Source organism: Pipistrellus hanaki (assembly GCF_964339955.1).
Source record: "Pipistrellus hanaki genome assembly, chromosome: 2".
NCBI classification, from domain to species: Eukaryota; Metazoa; Chordata; class Mammalia; order Chiroptera; family Vespertilionidae; genus Pipistrellus; species Pipistrellus hanaki.
The window spans coordinates 137,338,534-137,350,261 of record NC_140504.1 but is presented as its reverse complement, the minus strand read 5'-3'; the positions used below and the strand labels follow the sequence as shown (position 1 = coordinate 137,350,261).

The window sequence follows — 11,728 nt, the reverse complement described above, 5'->3', positions numbered from 1 at the left end:
GCCCTGAGTGGGTCTGCCTAGTGCCTGGCGGTATTGGGTAGTGTGTGGGTTCTTGACTTCATGCAGGAAAAGTTTCACAACATGAGTGCAAGTGAATTTTAGAGGATGTTTATTAGAGCTGGGAAGTGAATAAGAAAGGGCTGAGGAAATGAGCACAGGCTGGGATGATTTGGTTCCCTAAGAAGTCAGAGAAATGGGGGCCTAGGGAACAGGTTCAGGGAATTTCCCTGGATGAACTGCTACTCCCCGTTGCTGCTTTAGTTGCAAGCCTTGTGGGGTCCCTTAGAGATGAGGAGATGCCTGCCTGTAGGGAAAGATGGGGAAGGGGAGGCGCCGGCATGCTCCTGGGAGGGAAGCTGGACCTTTGTTTTGAGGGGTTTTAAAGGCTGGGCATTTAAGGGGAGGTGGTAGGGAGGATCTCATTAGAATATTCACCAGCTTCATGTTGATGTATATATTTATCTTTATTGTTAATATTACAGCTATCTCCCTTTTTTGCCATTGACCCCCTCCATACCTTCCTGTCCCCACCCACCCAGTTGACATATTTTCATTGCTAAACAAATCTTAACAAATAATAGGTACATGCTTTTGTCAAAGATAACTCTAAAAATAAGGCTCTTGAACCTTATTCTCTACAATGAGTAAAAGTAACATCATAAAAACTACAAGGGAGTTTGAATCTAAGGAAATTCATACATCATGGACTTAGAATGAAATAGAAGATTGTGGGCGTGTTTAGTTATATTTTGACCTAAGTATTCCATTTTTTAAAAAACAACTATTATAAATGGTATTGTTTTTTTAATTTTTGGTTTCCAATAGTTTATTGCTTTTATATAAAAATACAGTTAAAAGTGAATTTTTGTGAATTGACCTTAAATCTTACAACTTTGTTAAACTATGTATTTGTGCCAAGAGTTTATGTTGCTGTTTTTGGTTTTTTGTTGTAGATTCCCTGGGATTTATCTATGTGCATAATCATTGCATGTGAGAATAAAGGCAGTTTTATTTTTTCCTTTCCTTTTTTCCCCTTCCTTTCCTCCCCCAATCCCTCCCTCCCTTCCCTTTCTTCCTTCCTTCCTTCCTTCCTTCCTTTCTTTCTTTCTTTCTTTCTTTCTTTCTTTCTTTCTTTCTTTCTTTCTTTCTTCCTTCCTTTCTTTCTTTCTTTCCTTTCTTTCTTTCTTTTCTTTCTTTCTTTTGCCATATTGTAGGAAGCCTTCATCATTCTGTTTTCTGGAGAGGAGAGATTGCATATTCTTGCTTTATTCCTGAGTTAAGGGCAAAGCATTCCATTTATTATCATTAAGTATGTATGTTAGGTGAAGGATTTTTTTTTTTATAGATTTCTTTTATTAGCTTAAAGAGGGTCATTTTCTCAAGTTGTGACATTTTTCCAGTTTTTTCAACTGCTTGAGTTATGCCTTGGGTAGAGTTGACCAGGGAATCTCTTTTCCCTAGGTCATTAGCTTATGGTACATTTTTTCCTGTTCCTTCTTGCCATGTTATTCTTGAGCATCTCTATTTCTCTCTGAAGTTGTCTGTTCTCATTTTGGAATCCTTCCTTTAGTAATAAGGCCTGTTCCTAAAAAGGGACAAATAAAGAGTAATTAAAGCACAGCAGTTTAGCAAATCTCAACTTCTAGCTAGTTTCCACATTTATAGTTTTGTGGGTTTTTTTTTTTTTTGAGTATTTAATTTCTTCTTGAAATTTTCTCTACCATAAATATTCATTCAAAGAGGTTTGGTGCGTGGAATCCAAGCACAGGTGTGGTTGGTTCCTAGGCATGGTCAGCAGTTGAAGCAAAGGATCTGGTGTGGAAGGGCAGGTCCCAGCTGGCCTCTGGGTCCTGGGAAGCACCTGGGCCCCTGTATAACCCCCTCCTTCTGAGTCATTGGGCCCCACCAGGCTACCTCAGTGCCATTGGTCACACTACCTGGACTGGTGGGATAATGGGGACCTGCTCACACTCAACTTGGCCAGGCGCTGCCCACTTACCTGGTCCACCATCCTGCCGCAGTCCCAATCTCATTGGGGCCAATCAGGGCCAGCAGCACCTCCACTGCCACCCACTGCCAGCTCTGGGTCACAGATGCCCGCCATATTCCCCACTGCCCCATGGTGGTCAGTGCACATCATAGAGAGCAGTCGAACTCCTGGTCAAACTCCCAGTAGAGGGGACAATTTGCATATCAGGCTTTTATTATATAGGATACTTTCACTTGGACATCCTAGCTCCATGATTGCTAATCTTGGGCTTCCTTTAGGTAAGCGATATTTTGGCTTAAACCTTTTAATATTTTGATAAACTTAAATTATAAGTTTAATTAATTCTATAAATCTATATTTATCTGAATTGTTTCTTTTCAAATCTTATTGACCCATATACATATATATATATATATATATATATATATATATATATATAATCTTATTGAGCCATATACATATATATATATATATATATAAAATCAGAATTTCATATACATATGAAAATGACAGAAATAAAATTTCTCAAAATCAAAGGAAGTGCCTGAATCTTAGATCAGGGAATTTGACTTAAGCCTCCACAGCTTGGTGGCAAGAGTAGCAGGATATAAATAAAGACATCAAGGCCCCTAACTGTCCATACTGGATTTCTGCAGGAAACTCACTACACAAACTAGGAGTAGGACATAGAAAACAGGCAGGAGTGGCAGACACAGGAGTGAGAGGCAGAGTCATTCTGCTCATGAATGTTCTTTGAGAACCAAAGTCACACCAGGTGTGACAGAAAAACAGTGATTGTAGATTCCTCTAAGTCTGAAAGTGGTTCAGATATCTTACCGATCTGTGTGACCCTATAAAAGCTCATCTTTTCTGAACCTCTGTTTCTTCTAAGAAACAGCAATTCTTGCTTGATATAATATTCAGCAAGAGATACAGATAAGATATATTTACAATGCCTGAAATATAATAGCTACCATTGATTGAATAATCTTATGTAATAAAAGGGTAATATGCAAATTGTCCCCTTGGAAGTTCAGACACTCACCATGATGTGTGCTGACCACCAGTGGAAGCCCCAGCTGTAAGCTGGCAGCGAGAGGAGGGAAAGATCCAGCCAGCAGCTGGCAACTGGGGAAAGTTTGTTGCTGGGGCAGCCAGAGGGAGACCCTGATTGGCCCTGATTGCCAGCTAGGCCGAGGGACCCTATCCATGCACAAAATTTTGTGCACCGGGCCTCTTATCTATATTTGTAAAAGCCTAAATGACCATTGAACAATTTGACTATTTGACTGGTAGCTATGACATGCACTGACCATCAGAGGGCAGCTGCTCAATGCACAGGCATGGAAACTTAGAGCAGACTGATGAATCTCAGAAGAAGGAGGCGACAGGGGAGATTGAGAAGAGATTAAGCAAAGATCTTATATACATATTAGAGGCCCGCTGCATGGATTTGTGCACTGGTGGGGTGCCTTGGCCTGACCTGTTGGGATTTGGCCAAAATCATTGTTCTGACATTCCCTGACAGGTCCTAAATTATGAGATAACACGGGTCAGGCCAAGGGACCAAAACATTGCATGAATCCATGCACTGGACCTGTAGTTTACTGATAAAGGACTGGATTTGAGATAAAGGATAATAAAAATTTTTAATAACCAGATGTACGCAGGCTCCAAATCCAGGAGACAGATAGAGTTTGAAAGATACAAGCGGGCAAGCTAGATCCTAAGGGTTTTCCTATTCTAATAGACAGACAAACAAGTCTGGGCGAGTGGACAGAAAACAGAAAAAGAGAAACCTCAAGGTGACACCATTACATACCTTAAGTTTAAGAGCCATAGTCCTCTCTTGCTCTGCCATTAATTGGGCCCTCTCCTGCTCCATCTTCTTAGTCAGTTGTTTCACATGTTCCTGATAACTCTTTTCTTTCTCCTCCATCATCTGCTGATTCCTCTTTAGCATTTCCTCCAGCATTTTTGCTGCAGCCTCTGCAGATTCAGCTTTCACACGTTGCACTGCCAGGAGGAAAGGAAGAAGACAAATTCATGTGGGTGACCAGCTCGGTGAACTCACCTGTCGTTGTTGCTACTGACTGCATTTGCCCACTGAGACTGACTTAGGCTAGTAGTAGGCATCTTTGCTCATCTGGCTTTTGTTTAAGGACCCCAGGTTCTCCAAGCCAAATATTTAAACTTTTAAAAGCTGTTGAGGCTATCTAGTCTCTTTACTTGCTCCTCACCTTCCATCTCCTTTTCCTTTCCTGTGAGAGTCTGGTCTGTCTGTAGAATTGTAGCCGTAGCCATCCTTTGCTCTGCCTTTAATAGGGTCCTCTCCTGCTCCATCTTCTCAATCAGTTGCTTCACATGTTCCTGAAAACTCTTTTTGCTCTCCTCCATCATCTGCTGATTCTTCTTTTGCATTTCCTCCAGCATTTTTGCTGCAGCCTCGGCAAATTCAGCTTTCACACGTTGCACTGCCAGGAGAAAAGGAAGAAGACAAATTCATGTGGGTGAACTTCTCGCTGTTTCTTCTTTGTGAACTCACCTGACATTGTTGCTGCTGACTGCATTTGCCCACTGAGACTGACTTTGGCTAGTTGTAGGCATCTTTGCTCATCTGGCTTTTGTTTAAGGACCCCAGGTTCTCCAAGCCAAATTAATTAAACTTTTAAAAGCTGTTGAGGCTATCTAGTCTCTTTACTTGCTCCTCACCTTCAAACTCCTTTTCCTTTACTGTGAGATTCTGGTTTGTCTGTAGAATTGCATCAATCACAGATTCCTTGGACTTCAGGTATGTCTGAAGAACTTCTTCACTCTACGACACCGATAAAATGGCATTAGTGATAGGAAATTGCTGGAAGCGCTAATTCCTATTTGCCCACCATCTTTTCTTGTAGGAATAACTTCGCTTGGCCCTGTTCCTTGTGCTGGTCAAGGTGCCCCTGTCACTGGTTGGGCACATTCTCCAGCTTGGCCAACCCTGGCACCCCATGAAGCAGAATCCTTTGTAAGAAATTGGTATAAATATAGATTCAGAGTGTCTTTTCTCATGTGAAGGCTCTATTTTTTGAGCTGTTGGTGCTGTGATTTCATATAGAGTGAGGATGAAGTCATCATGGAGAGAGCAGATCCAAGGAAAGGAGGTTGAGGGAGACTGCGTAGAAGGCTAGTGTGGGGTTGAAGGGAGAAACAGAGAGATAGATAAATGCTGGTTAACTCTATTCCCCTCTTGGGTTCCTGAAGATACTTTTTCTTGAGCTCATTCCCAGTTTGCATTAAGAGATGATATCCTCCTGATTTAGAATAAACCCCCTGCTTTATATCTTCTTCTAAAGAATGGAAGATATCCTTAAGTAAAGCTGAGCAGTGATCCGATGATGCTTTTATATTCTCTTTATAAAAGTCACCCTGCCTTTTTTCTAGCTGGGCCTTTAATATGAAAACAAGAAGTAGAAAGATTACAGAGGAAATGTTAGCTCAACCTCAGGATTTTTGGAAAGGCTTCTCCAAAACCAGTCTGTGATCCTGCAAAAACTTACAGGCACCTTTGCAGGACCACATCCTTTCTCCTGATCCTGTCTTTCTACTGAAGTCCCTTTCTCCTTGGAGGTGAAGTTCATGGTAGAGATTGCTAGCTTTATGTTAGCATTTATGTTACCAATCTGCGGGTCATAGGGGGCCACAGCCTTTTGCACTGCAGCTGAGTTCTCTATCTGGTCCGAGGCCAGGACTGCATTCTCCATGCAGGGTATTTCCCCACTGCTGATGGCATTGACATAGGTCAGGACTAGGTTCTCTATTCCTACACATACACCTTTAGAAACTTCTGCTTTCAGATTGGAACAGCAATTGCAAATGGAAGAAATGTGACTCAATGTAAGCCTGCTCAATATAACTAAAACTACATATTTTTTTTTTCTTTTTGTTATAATAGTGGTCAGCAAACTCATTAGTCAACAGAGACAAATATCAAAAGTACAACTATTGAACTTTTTTTTGAGAGTTAAATTTTTAAAATTTAAAGTCTTTCTAACACCGCTTCTTCAAAATAGACTTGCCCAGGCTGAGGTGTTTTGTGGAAGAGCCACACTCAAGGGGCCAAAGAGCTGCATGTGGCTCAAGGGCCTTGGTTTGCCAACCACTGCCCTAATACATATAAACATTGGAAAAAAAATTAACTCTAATTCCTTTAGAAATAAATGGTCTACATTCTTGAAGGAATTCTTCATGAAATCTTCATTGGCCTCTTTCCCACTGGCCGTGTGCAGGTCCGGGAGCTCTTGGAGGGTTTCTGTGGGTAGTTCAACCTTCTCCCCCATCTGCTGGTCATAGTGGGCAATGGCCTTTTTCACTGCAGCCGAGTTCTCTATCTGGGCCAAGGCCAGGACTGTGTTCTCCATGCAGGGCAGGTCTCCACTGCTGATGGCATCGATATAGGTCATCAGCAGAGTCTTCAGCCCTACAAATAGAGAACGAAAGATAACATTTGTTGTAGGTGGGGTGAGGCAACTCTCCATCATGTGTAAATCTGGTGATATCTCTCAACACTCATTTGGCTCATAGCATCGATGTACTCAGCATCACCTAGAAGTTTGTTAAAAATGCAGACTCTCAGCCTCTGTTCCAGATGAACTGAATTAAATCCTCCTCTGGCGAGATCTTGGGTGATATGGATCCACATCAAATGGTGAGAAACTCTGTTCTTGGCACCATAGACCTGTGTCTATTGAGGGCATGTGCTTTACCCCAAAGCATCTTTACGACAGGAAATGTACCTCTCATTCATGTCTCTATCATCAGTTCTGGTCCGTGGTAAGTATTTTTAAAATGAATATTTGTGAAACAATTAAAAAGAACTCCTCTGCTCTGGCCAGGTGGCTCAGTTGGTTGGAGCATCATCCCATGCACCAAAAAGTTGTGGATGTGATACTTGGTCAGGGCACACACCTAGGTTCAATCCCAGTTGGGGTGCATGCAGGAGGTAACTGATTAGTGTTTCTCTCTCACATTGATGTTTCTCTCTCTTAAATTCATGGGAAAACTTCCTTGGCTGAAGATTAAACAACTAAAAATAAATTTAAAAAGGAGTCCTTCATTTTATTCATTCTGGAAGAACACTGTCCAAAAGAACTTTCTGTGATGATGGTCCTGTGCTATTTGTGCTGACCAATAGTTCAGCCTCTAGACATGTAATCAGAATTCTTAATTTTATTTAATTCTAATTATTCTACATGTAAGTTTAGTTATATGAAGCTACTACACTTGTCTAGTATCTATTATATGGAATAGTCCAGGTCCAGGTTATTAGGGCAATTTTAAGCAACAGATCTTTTTTATTTATCTTTTTCTATCAATTCTCACCCACAAAATCAGTCTAATAAAATCTATTAGAAATGTGTCATTCAGAATGTACCACAGTAATAGTAGTATATTTGCATTTTTCAAGTCTGAAACTAGGCGGATGCTATTCCACCATCCTTTAGCCTTAACAGTGAGAGTAATGACTGGGAAGAGGACTCACAGGGTCCATTGACCTGGATGTTTCCTGAAAGAGTTTTGACTTTGGAATTGGTAAAGATGTAGGAACAGAAGTCAGCAGCTTGTTGCACGAATTCGGGGTCCAGCTCATCATCATGCATTTTCTCAAGTTGGCCTAGCTTCTTCCGATGAGTGGGCTGATCAAAGATAAAACATTTCTTCTTTGGGAAGAACTTTTGGATACAGAGTCGGGGCAGGTTAAACTTTTCATCTTTAGGATTGGTACCTGTGGAAAGATAAATAAGGGCTTTGTATAATATAGGGGCTTGGAAATTTTTTCTGTAAATATCCAAATGGCATATATATTAGACTTTGCAGGTCACATATTTTCTAAGAATTCAATTCTGCTACATAGCATGAAAGCAGCCATGGACCTTCTAATAGTAGTCACCCAGTAAATCCTATTTGTATGATAGCTGATGGGCTGCATTGCCCATCATTTGCCTGTGGGCTATAGTTTGCCAACCCCTGGCCTAGCACATTGTTAAGCTTTAATGTATTTTTTTTTAAATAAATGCCCTTTCCATTCCATATTCTTTGGCTAATTACAGCATCACAAGCCTTAAGCAGGGAGATAAAAATCAAAATGAGCGCAGTACAGGGAAAAGTGAAAGAAAAAGAAACTTTTCTTAGAAGAGGGTAGAAGATAATTCAAAATTAATTATTAGACCTTGGCAGCTGAGAAGTAGAAAATTATACATGTAAAAACACTATGTAGAAAAATAAAAGATGATGGTTTCTCATGGCTTTTGGTTCCCAATAATCAGTTCTAAGTCCCCTTTACCTTGCTTGAGTTTGAGTGAATTCTGCAGGTACTCATCTGCTGAGATGGGTTTCCCATCTACTTTCAATTCTAGGGGAAAATCTCTCAGTGTCCACACAAAATCCGGAAAGAAGCTCACAAAGTCAGCTGAGTCCTCATCCTCATTTGCACCAGTTGAAGATTTTGCCTTTATCTTATCTGTCAGCTCTGTCACATAGCTGAGTAGCAAACTAAGGAAAATTGTGTGAATGAACAGTGCTTCTCATGCCATATTAGTCCCACATATTCCAAACCTTTGTTTTTGCTTTGTTTCTAACCCAAGTGTTATTTCTTCCTACCCTTGAGTTATTTTTTATACTTTCTCTTATTGTGCTTGATTCACCAGGATTCACATTCTGGGAGCTGGCTTTTAGGTACAGGGCTTCCTCCCTGGGTTCTTTTACCAGCCTTACAACGGGTTCAGCATTCTGGAGAAAAGGGCTGCTTGTAGATTCAAGAGGAGCCCAAAGATGATAAAAGATATTTTTGAAAGGCATTGGAGGTCACAGGAGTTTTAGCTAAAGGGAACTGGAGACTCCTCCTTCACTAAAGACCCAGCTTTTATTTAACACAATTTGTCCCAAGGCAAGTTGGAGAGAATACACTTGAAGTGTGTGGTATCTATGGGTAGAGAAACATTGTCAGTTTGGGGAATAGCGTACAGCTGTTCTGGTGTTTGACCAACAAGAGGCAATAAAATATCCTGAGCTGTCCGGCAGTTAACAATAATCCTATTCAGGTTTGAGGGAAGTGCCTTAGCTGTTTCCAACAGGTAAACTACATATGTGGCTCAGCCATTGTTGAGCCGCCCTTTTGGCGAAACTCTTGTAATTATTATAAGCTGGAATTTGTTTTTGGCACCTACCCTCTGATTTTTATGCTGTTCTGGATCACAAAAAGGATACTGCAGTTGGTCCATGGCCTGCTGGTTTATGGTCCCCATGATATTGTACACAAAAGTGCTGCTCAGCAGTATTGCCAGGGCAAAGATCCAGGAGTCACTTTTGTTGCTATTCTGGAAATCAGAACACATTTGGGCCAGGATAATGTTTTATTCTCATGGCACTTTCCAGATCAGCAGTAGTGAACATATACTCATTTAGTACAGTCGCTTTTTTTTAGATTAATGACTTATAAGAGGGAAACAAATCCAAAAGAAAATGACTGTTAGAAGGTCTTGGACTTTGAATACTCTTCTGATTAGTATTTTTGGTTACACATATTCTCACTAAGACCTCTTATGACCATTGGCAGATAATTGCAAAAGAAATAGTTCAGAATGGTGGGCACTCTAAAGCCTTAAATGTAATTTGGTTTTCTCTATTTTTTTATACTAAAATTGACTTATGTAAGAGTAATAATACTTATACCTATTATATCTAATCATTATTATTTACCTAACACTTTCCATTCTTATCCAACAGTCAAAACAGTACTATGAGGCAAATATCGACAGTTTGCATTGCATTACAAATCAGAAAGCTGAGGATAAAAGAAGTGAAATAATTTGCTAAGGCCAATGTGTTAATGACAGCATTTACATCTCCACAACAGTTTAGGTCTTCTGAACATTAATCCTTAATTAAAGTTCTCTGTAGGACAGTATTCATAGCTGATTTTGTTTGTAGTACCTATATGCATATGTGTTAACTGATTTAACTTATAGCCTCTTGTTAATAATTATAATATTACTATCTAATGATCACTATGCTCTTCTAAGATACTGCCTTATATTTTTATTATTTCTGATTGCAAAACTTGGTCTCTTAGCATGTAAACAGAAATGAAAATACACACATAAGGTTTAGTGCCAGCTCTTATTTGAATAATAAATAAAATAATAAAATTAAAAAAAAAATAGAAGTAAAAATATGAAATAGTGTAGACAATACCCAGAAATGAGGGGATTGTGTCCAAACTAAATCTTCAATGCTTACCTTCTCTACATTTCCCAGCCCCTCAGTGTCAAGCAGAACTAGGGTGTAGTTTGGTTCCTTAGGATGAGGCAAACACCACATCCAGATGCCTTTGGTGTGAGACTGAACTGTGGAGCCCAGAGAGAAGCCTTCAGGGGATAGGAGAGAGAGGGAGTTGAGTTTTCATAGCAGATGTGTCTTAAAATGAAAATAAATGTGAACATAATCAAGGTAAGGAGAGACTATAACTAGTGGATTGTCTGGCATGTCTCAGAGCTTGAGTGTTGACCTAAGAACCAGGATGTCATGGTTCCACTTAGGGGGAAAGTACATGCCCTGGTTATTTACTCCATCCTTAGTGTGGGGTAAGCAGGAGGGAGCCGATCCATGATTCTCTCTTAATCACTGATGTTTCTAACTCTCTCTCCCTCTTTTTTTTTCTCTGAAATCAATAAAAATCTTATCTAATACAAGAGTAATATGCAAATTAACCATCACTACACTATACTCAGAAGCCATGCCCACAAACCAATTAGAAGCGAATATGCAAATAAACCCGACCAAGATGGCTATGGCCACAGAGAGCTGGAGGGAGGCTTGGGTTTCCCCAGCGATGGAGGAAGCCAAGCTTTCCATCTGCTCTTGCTGGCCTATACTTCCACTCAAGCCTACAAAGTTACAATGATAGAATATACATAAATTGAAACAGAAATGGTGGAAACCATGCAGGTATAAGAGCAGGAGGCTAGGTTTGCCTCCATTGATGTAGGAAGCCAAGCTTTCAACACACACTGGCCCGCCCAGGCCTTGGCTTCAGGCTACAAAGTTTCAATTATAGAATATTTACAAATTTCAACAGAAATGGCTGCTGTCAAAGAGCAAGCAGTAGGCTTGGCTCCCCTAGAGGCTACAAAGTTTCAGTTATAGAAGATAAATAAACCCCAGCCTCCTCTAGGGTCACTAGGGAGCATGGCCAGTCTGCAAACCACCACAGGCCCCTAGCCTAGGCTATTCCATGCCCCAAGGGAACCCCCACCCTTATCCAGGACACCCTTTAAGGCACGCCAGCTGGCCCCCATCCATGCAGCAGGCCTCTATTCTATGTAATAAAACAGTAATATGAAGATTGATCATCACTCCAACACACAGGAGGGCTGCTCCTATGTGGACACAAGATGGCCAGTTGGGAGGGACCAGGCCTGCAAGGGAGGGCAGTTTTGGGCCATCAAGCCTTCAGGGGAGGGCAGTTAGTGTTGTCAGGCTGGCAGAGGAGGGAAGTTGGGGGCGCCCAGGACTGTAGAGAAGGGCAGTTAGGAAGGACCCAGGCCTGCAGGGGAGAACAGTTGAAGGGAGACCAGGACTGCAGGAGAGAGATGGTAAGGGCAAACAGGCTGGCAGGAGAGCACTTAAGCATCAATCAGGCTGGAAGGGGAGTGGTTAGGGAGTGTCTCAGTTTGGCAGGCAGAGCGGTAGTAGCAACCA

General features: G+C 41.0%; 1 protein-coding gene across 3 annotated transcripts in view; it reads right to left on the bottom strand.

Moving 5' to 3' along the window:
* Positions 1-796: 796 nt before the first annotated feature.
* LOC311616674 (guanylate-binding protein 1-like) overlaps positions 797-11,728 on the bottom strand; it is a 69,635-nt gene continuing 58,703 nt past the window's right edge. For 2 of the 3 annotated variants that reach the window (XM_084872344.1, XM_084872345.1), the window contains 9 exons: positions 10,268-10,395; positions 9,236-9,345; positions 8,313-8,509; positions 7,512-7,754; positions 6,199-6,449; positions 4,703-4,805; positions 4,231-4,464; positions 3,813-4,006; positions 797-1,585 (listed from right to left, as the gene is read on the bottom strand). In XM_084872344.1, the coding sequence (XP_084728470.1) occupies positions 1,466-1,585; positions 3,813-4,006; positions 4,231-4,464; positions 4,703-4,805; positions 6,199-6,449; positions 7,512-7,754; positions 8,313-8,509; positions 9,236-9,345; positions 10,268-10,395 (1,580 nt within the window). In that variant the 3' untranslated portion in view covers positions 797-1,465. Of the gene's footprint in view, positions 1,586-3,812; positions 4,007-4,230; positions 4,465-4,702; positions 4,808-6,170; positions 6,450-7,511; positions 7,755-8,312; positions 8,510-9,235; positions 9,346-10,267; positions 10,396-11,728 lie in introns of all 3 variants that reach the window. The other variant, XM_084872343.1, reaches the window with a different exon arrangement.